At 37.3% G+C, this 13,677-nt stretch overlaps 1 protein-coding gene across 1 annotated transcript; it reads right to left on the reverse strand.

Moving 5' to 3' along the window:
• Positions 1 to 1,194: 1,194 nt before the first annotated feature.
• Positions 1,195 to 10,839, reverse strand: LOC102076971 (uncharacterized). Its single transcript, XM_005459532.4, has 11 exons — positions 9,045 to 10,839; positions 8,783 to 8,955; positions 8,523 to 8,663; positions 7,808 to 7,946; positions 5,944 to 6,124; positions 5,526 to 5,667; positions 4,872 to 5,015; positions 3,559 to 3,611; positions 3,444 to 3,476; positions 1,942 to 2,018; positions 1,195 to 1,452 (listed from the first exon to the last, which is right to left on the reverse strand). Exons 1-11 carry the CDS (start codon positions 9,159 to 9,161, stop codon positions 1,342 to 1,344), a joined length of 1,311 nt encoding a protein of 436 aa, XP_005459589.1. The 5' UTR covers positions 9,162 to 10,839; the 3' UTR covers positions 1,195 to 1,341.
• Between the last annotated feature and the right edge of the window lie 2,838 nt (positions 10,840 to 13,677).

The raw sequence follows: 13,677 nt of genomic DNA on the forward strand, positions 1-13,677 counted from the left end.
GAAAATTAAAGCAGGCTTAGGCTACAAAAAGATTTCCCAAGCCTTGAACATCCCACGTAGCACTGTTCAAGCAATCATTCAGAAATGGAAGGAGTATGGCACAACTGTAAACCTACCAAGACAAGGCCGTCCACCTAAACTCACAGGCCGAACAAGGAGAGCGCTGATCAGAAATGCAGCCAAGAGGCCCGTGGTGACTCTGGACGAGCTGCAGAGATCTACAGCTCAGGTGGGGGAATCTGTCCATAGGACAACTATTAGTCGTGCACTGCACAAAGTTGGCCTTTATGGAAGAGTGGCAAGAAGAAAGCCATTGTTAACAGAAAACCATAAGAAGTCCCGTTTGCAGTTTGCCACAAGCCATGTGGGGGACACAGCAAACATGTGGAAGAAGGTGCTCTGGTCAGATGAGACCAAAATGGAACTTTGTGGCCAAAATGCAAAACGCTCTGTGTGGCGGAAAACTAACACTGCACATCACTCTGAACACACCATCCCCACTGTCAAATATAGTGGTGGCAGCATCATGCTCTGGGGGTGCTTCTCTTCAGCAGGGACAGGGAAGCTGGTCAGAGTTGATGGGAAAATGGATGGAGCCAAATACAGGGCAATCTTGGAAGAAAACCTCTTGGAGTCTGCAAAAGACTTGAGACTGGGGCGGAGGTTCACCTTCCAGCAGGACAACGACCATAAACATAAAGTCAGGGCAACAATGGAATGGTTTAAAACAAAACATATCCATGTGTTAGAATGGCAAGAATTTCAGTTATTTATTTGTAAAAAATGTTTGGAATCATGTATTATTTTGGTTCCACTTCTCACTTGTACACCACTTTGTATTGGTCTTTCACGTGGAATTCCAATAAAATTGATTCATGTTTGTGGCTGTAATGTGACAAAATGTGGAAAAGTTCAAGGGGGCCGCATACTTTTGCAAGCCACTGTATGTATTAGAGAAAAAGAAAAACGTTTGACTTATTTTGTAGAAAAAAAAATTGTTTTCAAAAATCTTACTGTTTTTTGTTTGTTTGATTTTTTTCTAACTGCTGATTGCTAAGATGTGGAAGAACTACTTTATGACGCCAGAAAAGCATGTATATATACTGAGAGTATAAGAAATAGAATTATCTAGACCCATATTACACACATTACAAATCTTGAATGATTCCTTTAAAAATTTAACACTACTTCAAATAATGTTTTATCACCAATTTTTATGACAGACAGGTTGAATGCAAAATTATGCGTGATAAGTAAGATTTTGTATTATCTTTCCACACAGATGTTTCCAATTGGTACAGAAAGAGTGAAGATAGAGCATGCAGATGCAGGACTTCAGGTTCATCTTGTAGAATTAGAGGACGCTGCAGTTACGCCAATCTGTGGCACACTGTTTATGAGGCGCAGACTGACGTCATCAGGCAGTCCATATGACTCCAGTTTCTGTTTAATCTGAGGAGAAAGAAGGAGCAGTGAGAAAACATCGCCGCTCTCTCAGGTGTGGTATTTCTTTGGAAAGTGGATCTGAGATATCATCTACAAAACAGTTTTAATATTTTTATGTTGAGGAAAATGTATATTTGTTTAAATATGTCATAACGTGAGTCATGAGTGCAGACTTTTAAATGACTCAAAATACATTTCTTGCCACACAGCATAATTATGCTTGATTATTTTCAGACTTCTCAGAGAAGTCCAGTGTGCCAGCTGAAATTCGTGAATGAAAATGTGAATCCAAATTGTTATTTTCTTAATGAATAGCAATATGAATTTTAAGCAAGTTTTCTTTTGCAGACTTTTAAGATACTTTTGTTTTCTTGTTTTCATGACATGTGTTCTAATACATTTGTTATTCGCTGTATACAAGTATACACCACATGTCCAAAACATTAGTGTTGCAGGAGGTGAGTCAGTTTAACTCTGGATAAGAAAAATTCTAACCTGATTTAAGAAGACATCCCTATTGATTTGAGACAAGTCCACTGTAGAAGACAACTTCATTTTCAGAGCTGCAACATCTAGAAACACAAAGACACCATGTTAGTCTCTAAACCAACAAGAACTTTTGGGTTGGTTTTTTTGATGTAGTTTGTTAATTAACAGAGATGGTCACCAGTGCGTTAAAAATAATGCTTTACTGTAATCTGATTACATTATTTACAGGTAATGAGTAAAGTAAGGGATTACTATTTCAAAAAAGTAATTAAATTACTGTTACATTCACTGTTTACTTTTTTAAACACACTGCATTACTGCGTTACTAAACTGTGATTTTGTTTGGTAGAGTGTCTAATGACAATGATGCACGAGCGTGTGAAGTCCATGTCAGCAACAGACGCGTGTAGGTCAACAATGGTTAATATGGAGTGCGGGAGAGAGTACGACCATGCAGTGTTTAAAGCTTGGAAATATTGACATTACTTTGAGTTTGATTCTGTGAAAAGTGACAAAAACATTAGCCTGCATGGGAAGAAAACCTTGTTTTAAAGCAAAAAATTAAACTTCAAATCTGAGCAAGCACCAAGCAAGCCGCCACGGGAATGTGAAATTGACAGAGAAACCCCCGGATCCCTCCATTGATATGACCGCTGCGGCACCGGGCAAACCTCCACCTGCCCCACTCCTGCTAAACAGGTGAAAATAGATTTAAGAGCGACAGGACTTAGTGCCGCTAAATCTTTGATTTTATTTATTTTTTGCTGTGTTTTACTTGCATCTATTTGAAAGAGTGTAAACACAAAAAAACCCATTTTATTTTACATGCTGGAATATGCAGGAAATAGGTTTAAATGTTAAACAAATTTCTTCCTTAATTTTTGCTTGATGCAGTGTGTGTAAAGTTAAAAAAAATAAAAGTAATAAAACAAGTTTTAAAAACAGACAAAACAGATTTTATATATGCACAAAAAATAGAATTGGGCTGAAATGTCTATTGCTTTATTACAATTTCTGGGTGTGTATCATGTTTTTTAAAAGTAACTAATTAATAAAGTAACTTACTTTTGAAAATAAGTAATCAGTAAAGTATGGGATTACTTGGAGAAGTAATCAGTAATTAGTGACTAACTACTATTTTCAGGTAACTTTACCAACACTGTTAACTAAGCTTGCCAGCCCTAGATTTTAACATACCACTCCACCCTCTAGTGGAGGATTTGTGATAAAGATGAAAATGAAATTAAGATGATCCAGCACAATTCATTTTGGATTCTCCAGTTTTCTGCAGTCAGTGAGTGGTTTGAATTTGACCCAGTGTTTACCAAAGTTGAGCTCTATGCAAAGACCAATTATTCCACTGGAATGAAGGGAAAAAAAGTTCTGGCTTTTTGGTTTGATTCATTTTTAATGCAAGTACTAGTTTCTGTTCTGCTACTATTTTCTATTTATTCTCTAAATCTGATAAGTCAGGCTAACTTTAATTTAGTCCAGGCCTTCATACTCACACTCTGGTGTATTGGGTGATGTAGTTGGCGATGCTGTAAAAAGTTGAAACAGAGGTTACTCATGAACTGTATCAATTATGTAGTTGTAGGTATTGGACATTAAATCACTGCTCACCTTTTCTAACGGTCGCAATGACACATCGAAGCTCAGAGTGGTACTTGGCTGCTCTGTGAAAATAAATCAGTACAAGAGATTCTTTATCAAAATGCATTTTACGTTACTTTTAATATACATTTTTTTAATGTTTAGAGAGTTTATCTTGCAGTTACACATCTAAATAAAAATGTTATTCAGTTTGGTACAGTTTGATGGATTTGGATTGAAGTCAAAGAACATGAAAAAGCAGTGCCTTATGAATAGCTTTAAAAAAAATTAGCATCAGTAAATTTACATGTAACTCTGCAAGTATAAAAAACAAAATCAAACATATTTGTTGCACAATCATTTAATGCAGTTCCAACACCAAGTCTCCAAACCATTAAACTTTAGTATCTTTGTTAGAAATGCTCTTCCAGTGAGGCAGGATTTCAGCAGGTAAAATGTGGGCTCAGTACCCTTCAACGCTTAACAGTCATGATTTTATACTCAAAAGGACAAAAGCTTTAAGTATTTTTCTTATCAGACACTAACAAATTTGTGCGCACCAAATAATGAATCAGCTATGAAAGGAAAAATAACATGTGTATGGCTTTACAGGAAGAGACTTGTATGTTGCTGTGGACTTGGTATATTATTAGTTTGGACAGATTGAAAAATTAGGTTTTTAGCATTAAATGAGTTATAAGTTGGCAAATTAACCTATGTTCCATTTAGTATTTACAGGTTTAAATGTGGAAACTGACTTGGCCAGTCTTCCTGTTCTTATCACTAATACAGTAAAAGCTTTGTTTGCAGCTGGACCGTATACTGTGTTTGGACTCACTGTGTTGCTCTTCTTTCTCTTTCTTCTCATTCTTTTACTTACTGAGGCAGTTCTTGTTTTATAAACCATTGCTGTTTTTTATCTGTTTCTTCTGCTCTTCTTTCAACTATCAAGTTGATCTTGTCACACCCATTCAGGTATGTCTCTGTTGTTATGGAATTATTCCTCAAAGGTATTTGACACACCCATGTCTACTGTCTTCAATGAATTTTGGTTTCTTTTCTAAGTCTGCCTTCCAGTTGTTTTGATACTATAATTAAAATGCCTGCGTCTGAAAGATTTACAGGAATGAAGGTTGGACGCATTTTATGAGTGAATATAAAAGCAAAATGAAAAAGTGCAGGCAATTAACTAAGCCAGTCAGTCCTCAAAGTTAAATAGTTTCATTGGAACAGACGTACACTCAAATGTATGTGCAAATTACATGTGCTCCATTTCACTTTGTTTTAATGAAAGTTTCAATATACTTTTGAGTAGGATCGTATTCATGAAACAGGATACTGACCCTAAAACTGCTTGGACAACAAAACAAATGGGGTGGCTTTGTCCAGCTACTGAGTCAGATGGCGTCCACGTCAGTGTGAACTCTCCTGGGCCTGTTTGACTTTCAGTTACTGTGTGCGGCGCGCTGAACAGCAGCTCAGAGATCCTTTAAAAAAAAAACAAGAAAAAAGTTAGTTTTTAAAAAGTTTATGATCTACAATAAGAAAAAAGTGTTTACCTGTGACATGCTGTAAATGCTTCAACTATTAGAGTGGCATTTTGACCTGATATGTGACTTTTATATAATTTTTTAAAATAATTATTTTAGATTTTATTTACTGTAAAAATCAATCAATTTTGGCTAAAAAGATGTTTATTTTATTCTTGTTTCTCTTTAATTGTCTTAGCTTAACCTAGTGCCAGTACATCCTAACGTCAGTATAAAACCGGTTGGGTTGCTGGCTTGTCAAACCTGTCTGTAGCAGCGCAGTGTAGAAGTGCTAAAGTTACACAACTCAGAAGATAAGATTCATGATCTGATTAAATGAAAAATAGGTTTGATTTGCGCATTAAAGCTACATTTTAATTTTAGAAACAGTCAGTTCTGCAGGATGTGTTAATCATTGATAATTTAACAAATAAAGTCTTTTAATTATATATTTAGATATCTACTTACGTGGAGTTAAGTGTCTGTGCCTTGATGCTGATAGCCAGAGTCTGATTGACGCTGGTGTAGAGCTGGGTTCTGTGGGCTGGGGTTGGAGGCAGGAACATGGGTAGAAAGAGTCCCTCTGTGCACGATGGTGCTGCAGGATCCACTGAAACAACACACAAAGCAGTGATGACAATAATAAAGACATTTTTTTAAGGACAGAAACTCTAACTGGCCCACCAGGATTGTTTTTCTCATCTACAGGTAGCCAAGAGAAAGCTTTTTCCAAGTTCATAAGCAGCCATAAAGACAAGTTGTTTAAATCTTGACAAATTCAGGATTTTCTGCAGTAAGGATAAAGTAACGTTAGCTTCAGGGTGAAAAGAAAAAAAGGCCAAAATAACAGAGCCATTAAGCAGGAGCCAGGAGAAATTATTTTTACCTCTCACGACAAACTGAACTGGCATTTTGCTGATAGCGTCGTTGGTTGTTATTATTGTTTGTGTCCCGTTGGTTTGAGTCAACGTTATGTTCTGTCTGGGAAAGTCCTCTATCATCAGCTGTACCGCATACGGACCTTCATCACTGCTGTTCGTGGGGCTGAATGACAGAGTACAAGAGGACTGCAAGAAGACAAAAATTGGGCCATGAAGACACCTCACATAGAGTTTACACTTATCTAAATGAACAAAAAGCAGGGGTTTTGATTTGTTTTTTAGACCAACTTTGCCAGATATGATATGAAATGATGCTATGATCAAGCATCATTGCAAGTAAGTAACTAAAATTTATTATGTAGAACTTTTCACAAAGTTACAACTAATTTTTTTACTTTTACTGGTAGCCAAAGAAGAGAAGCAAAAAATTGAATAATATGTGACCTCTTGTTTGTGCCAATTAAAAGTCTTGCCGCAGCATTCTCTATAGTCTAAAGCCGAACCAAAGCTGATTTGTTGAAACAAGTAAAGAGACCATTACAATAATCCAATCAAGAAGAAATAAAAGCATGAATAATCATCTCAAGTTCTGCCTTTAACACCAGTAGGCTGAGTTTAGAAATGTTTCTTAGATGATAAAAACAGTTTCAAATTAGTTTGTTTGAAGTTTTTCTCAAGAGACATTGAACAACCAAATATGAGACCCAAGTCTCTTGATTTGGGTGTCCAAGACTTGCCCGAAACTTGATTGAACGGAAGAGCCTAAAAAACTGATATCCTGCTTAATTTCTGAAATCATAAGATCAGGAGCAACAATCAAAGTTTCTATTTTATCTGTATTTAACTGGAGGAAATTGTTGTTTAACCATTGTTTGATTACTGACAGACAATTATTTAAACAAGCCAATTTATAAAATTCAGAAGCTTTGAAAGAAGTGTATAACTGAATGTCATCTGCATAGAGATTATAAGAAATATTATTGTAACATCTGATAATTTTGCCTAGATTGAATATACAAAGCAAAAAGAGAATCGGACCTAAAACAGATCCTTGAGGTACCACAGAAGGCAAAGCTGATGTTTCGGACAACACTTGATTCATAAAGACAGTAAAAGCTCTCTCAGATAGATACGGCATAAAGCATTTTAAAACAACACCAGTAATCCTGAACAAATCCTTAAGCCTATTTATCATGACACTGTGATCAACAGTATCAAAAGCAGAGGTTAGATCCAATATAAGCAGCACGGTGTACTCTCCAGTGTCTGCTGCCATCAAAATGTCACCAGACACTCCAAGTAAGAAGCGTTTCAGTGGAGTACAATTTGCGGAAACCAGACTGGAAAAATGTCTAGAACATTGTTTTCTCCAAAAGGTTGTTAAGTTGTTCTGCTACCGATTTTTCTTTGACACAAATAATATGATATTGGTAACTGTCTGGAAGAGATGGATCTAAACTTTAATATTGGTTTAACAATAGCTTGCGTAAAAAAAGTTGGGAACTGAGCCAGTATAAAGAGAAGAATTAATTATTTCCTTAACACAGGGGCCAATAGAGTCAAACACACTAAAAAAAATTGATGGAGGAAGTGCGTCAATGTGGTTTAAAGTCAGTTTCATATGACCAAGCAGAGCACTAATGTCCTGTAAGGTAACAGGAGCAAAAGAGGACCAGGCATCAGAAGTAAGCAAAGTGCAAATGTGATACTGAGAGGATGATGGAGAAACATTAGACCTGATGGCAGCGACCTTATTACAAAATAGTTAAAAAATTCATTACAATCAGATTTAGTATAGATTGGTACACGAGGATTCATGTTTATGCCAACATGTCCCGTGTGACAAAAAGAGTAATAGCTGTTACTTACTGGTGAAAGGCTGAGAACAGATGGTGGTGTGCAGGGCCTACACTCTGAGAGTGATGCATCTCCATTTCTGCATTTCACTATGTCTCCATCAGGATCAAACATCAACAGGCTCAGATTTCTTGGACAGTTTGATGGAACTCTGAAAGAAAGTTAAAATAAAAATAAATTAAAAAAAATGTCTTGATGCATTCTCAATCATCCAGGAAAGTAAATCTCCAAAAGTTGAATCTGTTCATCTGGACGTAGCATTTTGTGGGAGAAACGTTTCGTCACTCATCCAAGTGACTTCTTCAGTCTCAGCTGGCTGCAGGTTTCCCCAAACCTTATAAACAGTACATTTGCATAATGACTGAAACCAGCCCACTGAAGGAACAATATAAAAATATAAAATAATCAAATTTTCCATTATTTGCTTTTATCTCTGTGAAATACCTGACACCATTTTTATATGTTCATGTTTGAAATCTACTCAGTACACCCACAGCCTGGACACTGTTCAGGTTTTATGGTTCAAGAGCTTCAAAATTGCATTAATGAAGGAGGACCAAAGGTTAATTTTTCACTTTAAGACTTCTCTATCCTCATCCATCTCTACACAGAAACTTTCCGTGTCTGAAAGGCAATGAATTTACCAGAAGTGACACATAAAATTGTATGAATGTATGTATGTTTGTATAATTACTAAAAAAGAAATGGAGCCACAAACAGGGCTGACCTGATAGCTGGTATGATAGTGGTCTGTGGTGATGTGTTGGCTTTGCCGATGTCAGAGCGGATCCTCAGTTCCACCAGAGCCTGAATTTGAAATGATACGATGCCATTTTTGATGCCAAAGATCCAGTCTATGCCAGAGGCCCTGCAATAGAAATGAATGACTTCTCAGAAGTTGTGGTATTAAATTTCATTCCCCCTCAGTGACAAATCAACAACAAAGTCTATATTTATGCATATGTAATTATGTACGGGTGCACTCACGGAATTGAAAACATAGAGTTGCTGGAAAAATACTTAGAGATGACTCCTTCAGTTTGGCACCACTCTCCATTTATCGGCTCATCGACCTTTTGTAGCACAAGTGGCTGACCGTCGATGTAGTAGGGCACACTGTTCAAGCAGAAGCTGTAGCCCAACTTGTAATAAAGAATGCCCTGCAGATTTACAGTGAAGACATGTTTACCTAAATAATTTTTAAAATTCACAAAGCAAATTTACTTGTTTTTTAAGAAAGTGTACTTACAGTGGAAGATCCTGTTGAATCATTGCCACTTGGGTAGTAGTTCACCACTATACTGTAAAAATTAGCCTGGACACTACAGACGAGCAGCAGCAGCGGTACCAGTGCAGAGAGCGACATGATGAATGTGATAAAGTCTCTGCACAAAAGAAAGTCATTAGGCAAAAGTAGGCTGGGACATGTTGTAGAACGAGAAAAGTTTCATGATTGTCTGTCTGACAGTAATGTACTGTGAAGGCAGGGCTAACATTATCTTTGGTCTCTGTTACATTTGTTAAGTTTTTTATTTTTATTTTATATTTTATTTTCGTAAACACTTTCAGCAGTGGTTGGTGAGAGGTGTCAGTGTGAGTTTTCTGGTTATTACAGTATGCCCAACTTGAAATGTCCCCTCCATCTTATGCAAGAGCAAGTTTTGTCAGTAATGACCTTTTACTTCAGAATGCCCATCGAGAGGAAAACGTTTTCCTTTTGTAATTACAAAAACTTTGATAAACAAATCAGTTCAATAAAGTTTTATTTATATGGGCCCCGATTTACAATAAGTTGTAAACAACAAGTCACCTCAAGTTGTTTTATATTTTAATGTAAAAGCCTTAAAATAAGAGATTTGAGTTTGAGTTTGAAATTGATGATGATTCATCTTGTAAATCCTGACACACTGCTCTCAGTATTAAAAACTACAGTATTGTGCACACACACAGAGGGAAACTCAACACATGTAAGTTTTTTATGTTCACCACAACAGTATCTCAGGTCTCTAACCAAAGTCCATTTACTTGGAGACATGGGAAGCCGTGCCAATGTTTTGTATGTAAATTTAAAATTAATAAGTCACGAAACTGAAGTTTCTGTCCCCCATGTGAAAATGGTTGCTTTGAACAACTATTTTTTCTCTTCTTTATATTCAGCATTACTGCTTTTGAGCAGCTTTTTGTCTTATTTACGTCACCATTGGTGATGCAGAAATCCACTTTTTTCTCTACTTTATTAAAGCAGCTCAGGCAAATGATTTTACTTCTTAAGAAATTGCTTTGTTTTCCCAAATGAACTGCTTTTTACTTATTTCCAGAACACCCGATGTTCAAGGGATAGTCTTGATTACTCGACAACCATGAAACAAATAAAAACATTGAGATTCCAGACGTATCTCAGTTATCTTCTTTGGTAAATATCTGATAAAGCGATAATGAAAACTCAGACTGTCTGTGTAATGAATGGTGAAAAAGTGGCATTTAAATTTAAATTGTACACATAGCATACCTGAAGCCCACCAAAAGTCATAAAAGTTTGCTTAAGCACAATACGGGAAGCATAAATTCAATCTATTCCCTTTCATTGGGATTTGTGTGATGGCTGCTGTTGCACCATGTGAACTACCAAAGGAATTTTATATCCGAAGCATTTACACAAAGAACAGAAGAACTTTAACCTCATATGATTAAATATTTTTGTCTGAAAACCAAAAGCCCCTTTTGTTCTTCCCGCATATGTACATTTGACGTCACACGTGCACACACCCAACTTAGACAATACATGCAGTCCATCTGTCATCGCTACTCTATGATTGTCTCTATATACATGACTTTGTTTTGTTTGCCCTACTTTTCTTTTAATTTGTTTTTAGCACAAAGATATTTAGTAAACATGTCACACAGTTATGATATGACACAAGACAAGGAAAAAGTAGTTACAAGAAATCTATTTTATAATCATGAAAGAAAAGACGGTGTTCATTTTATGTATGGAAATTTCTATTACATTGAGTGGCTTTCAAAAGTATTCGGTCACATTACAGCCACAAACATGAATCAACTTTATTGGAATTCCACGTGAAAGACCAATACAAAGTGGTGTACACGTGAGAAGTGGAACCAAAATCATACATGATTCCAAACATTTTTTACAAATAAATAACTGAAAAGTGGGGTGTGCGTAATAATTCAGCCCCCTGAGCAATGTTCCCTCTAAGCTGCTCACGTGCGCAATTGCGCACTGCTGGCACGGTCTCTGCGCACAGAAAATCTGCGTTACGCACAAAAAAAGTCTACCTTAATTGAAATTTGTCAAGAGATTTTTTCTAAAGACACTTCTTCAGCTAAGAGTCTAAGGGTAGAAACACACACAGACGCTGTGGTTTTCACTTGTATACAAGGGCGGTCACAGAACACTCACACCAGAGTGGGGGCCCTGTGAGCAGCACTCTGTTCTTGCACTTGTCTTTATTTATATACAAAAGTAATACAACAGTGAATACGTCTATTCATAGGCAGAGGAATGTTAGTGCGTAGGGAGTGAAGATAAGAGTGGTTCAGGTGTATGCATGTGTGTTGTGGGATACAGAAAGACGCGGCCTCTCTTCTTGTTAGGGAGCGTCAGATAAGAGTGTCCAGCTCTCCTCTTCCTGCTTGTTCAGCTATTATCGCTGTGAGAAAGAATTTATAAAACAGTCTTGTAGTGGATAACAGTCTAAGTCATCAGAGGTCAACATACAGTATTCTATCATATGCAAACTTATATCATTAAAAGCTTATACTGACTACTAAGTACAATTTTCCATTGACATTCCCTCCTGTTGTCAGTATAACTTTCAAGTGAGATATCAGTATGTAACATCTTGTTGTACAGTTTCTATCACACCATCATTAATCACACAAAGTTTTCATGTTTCAACAGGTCGGGGTCATCATCATCATCATTTGTCACGGCTATGTATGCAGCAACAGTGGAAACAATTATACGGTTAATCATGAGTTTTAGACATGGCAGGATACATGTTACAAAGACACAAAATAAAAGTAAAAATACAAATAGGAATAAATAGAATAAATAAGAATACAAAGGAATTGCAAGTATTTCAAGTATTTCAAGTATTGAAGTCTATTGCACCGTTGGTTTTTAACAAAAAGTATTGCACAGTGAAAAGGGAGTAGTAGTCTTTTTAGCAGTCACTTGTATTATTTACATAGGCCTGATTTTGGGCCTGCTGGATCTGTCTCAAGGCGTTCAGGGCATCAGTCATGTTTGATGAGTGTACATTGTCTGATGTGTGTGTGTGTCATTTCTCACTCAATCAACAAGTGCACGTCTGTTCAGGTGTGTCTTTCTCTTCATTCTGAGTCAGTGTGTGTAGATGTGTATGTTTGTGTATGTTTATCACTTTCCTGTTCTGGTGTTTTGGGTAAACCACGGCCTGAAGCGTGCCCTGGGGTCCTGCCCTCCTCCTTTTCAGTCCGGTTGTGACCATTGCTGCTGCTGCTCAAAGTTCAGTCTGTCCTGGTCCTGGCCCCAAATGGGGCAGTCCTTTCTCCAGTGTCCATGCTCACCGCAGGTGAAACCTGCATCTTCTTCTGTGTTTTGTCCATTCTGAGGTGCCTTTTGACCTCAGTTGCTCCTCCTGTCTCTGGCACGCCCTTTCTTCTGCTGCCCGATCATCCGTGTTGGTCCGTCACTGTCCTGCACAGTGTTAATGCAGAGTTATCAAGGTCAGCATTCTTTTGCTCGGCCTTACTTTTCATTCGGGCTTAATGGGCGTCTCGTCACAGCTCTGTCAGCTGAAGCTATCTGTAAATCTCCCCCGTGTAGTGAAACGGGCCTTGGATTTAACGCCCTCCGTCTCTGCTGCATGAGATCGCTTTCCTGTAGCACTGTTGACATTTTCAGATTGTTGTTATGGGTCCAGCTGTTGCAGCATTTGGTCAGGGTCACGTCAAAGATGGTAGAGGGGAGAGCAGGAGTCCAGGTCAGCTTCGGCTTTCAGGGCTGGCAAAGCAGCCTGTAATTAAACATATAGAGGAAAAAAACAAAACAAAAACAAAAAACAGACAACAGGAAAATTGTATTGGCTGTGTTATTCAGAGAGGGGAGAAACACTGGGCCAGGCCCTGTGTCAGCCTTCTCTCGCCCCTTTTTTTTTTTTTTTTTTCTCACCATATAATCAACTCATAACCCACCAAGCTGACAGGACAACACAGGTACATGTTAAAATTCGTAAGATCACGTTTAAAAGCCCAAAAAGCAATTTCCTTCCTTCAGTAATCACTTCTATTATTCAATCAGCAGAAAACATCTCACAATTTGACTCTTAACCACTAAATTTGTTGTTTCATTGCTGGTTGGTCATACCAGTTTCATTCTTTTTAAAGTTGTTGTCCTGCAACCCAGAGAGTTTATTTGTTAGTAGTGGATAAACTTCATCATTAAAACAACAGGTGTATGTTAAGTTTCGCTGCTCTAACCTTGCTGGAAAATCTTCACGTGTTCATGAGTGTAAGCTGTTTTTTCATTGCGTGTGTGTGCGTTTGTAGGCAGGTCCCGTGGGCCTGTCTCACCCAAAAGAGCATTTTCTTAACAGTTGCCTTTCACTCGCGTGTGTTAAGAAAGGCAAATGTGCTTGTAGTAGTTGTGAGATTATATTACATTATACCTGTAATCAAAATGAGTGAATCATGATACTGCTGTAGGCCACATCATACTTCTTGTATAATCAGTATGTAGTTTTAGTTTGCATCACACTTCTGAGTTAAAAGAATGTGAAAATCATTAGATTTATTAGATAGGTTTGTATTATCCTATACTGCTGATTTATTGTGAGTGAGTTACACCGTTTCATGACATTTATACTGCTGAGTTATGA

This window comes from Oreochromis niloticus, linkage group LG3 (assembly GCF_001858045.2).
Source record: "Oreochromis niloticus isolate F11D_XX linkage group LG3, O_niloticus_UMD_NMBU, whole genome shotgun sequence".
NCBI classification, from domain to species: Eukaryota; Metazoa; Chordata; class Actinopteri; order Cichliformes; family Cichlidae; genus Oreochromis; species Oreochromis niloticus.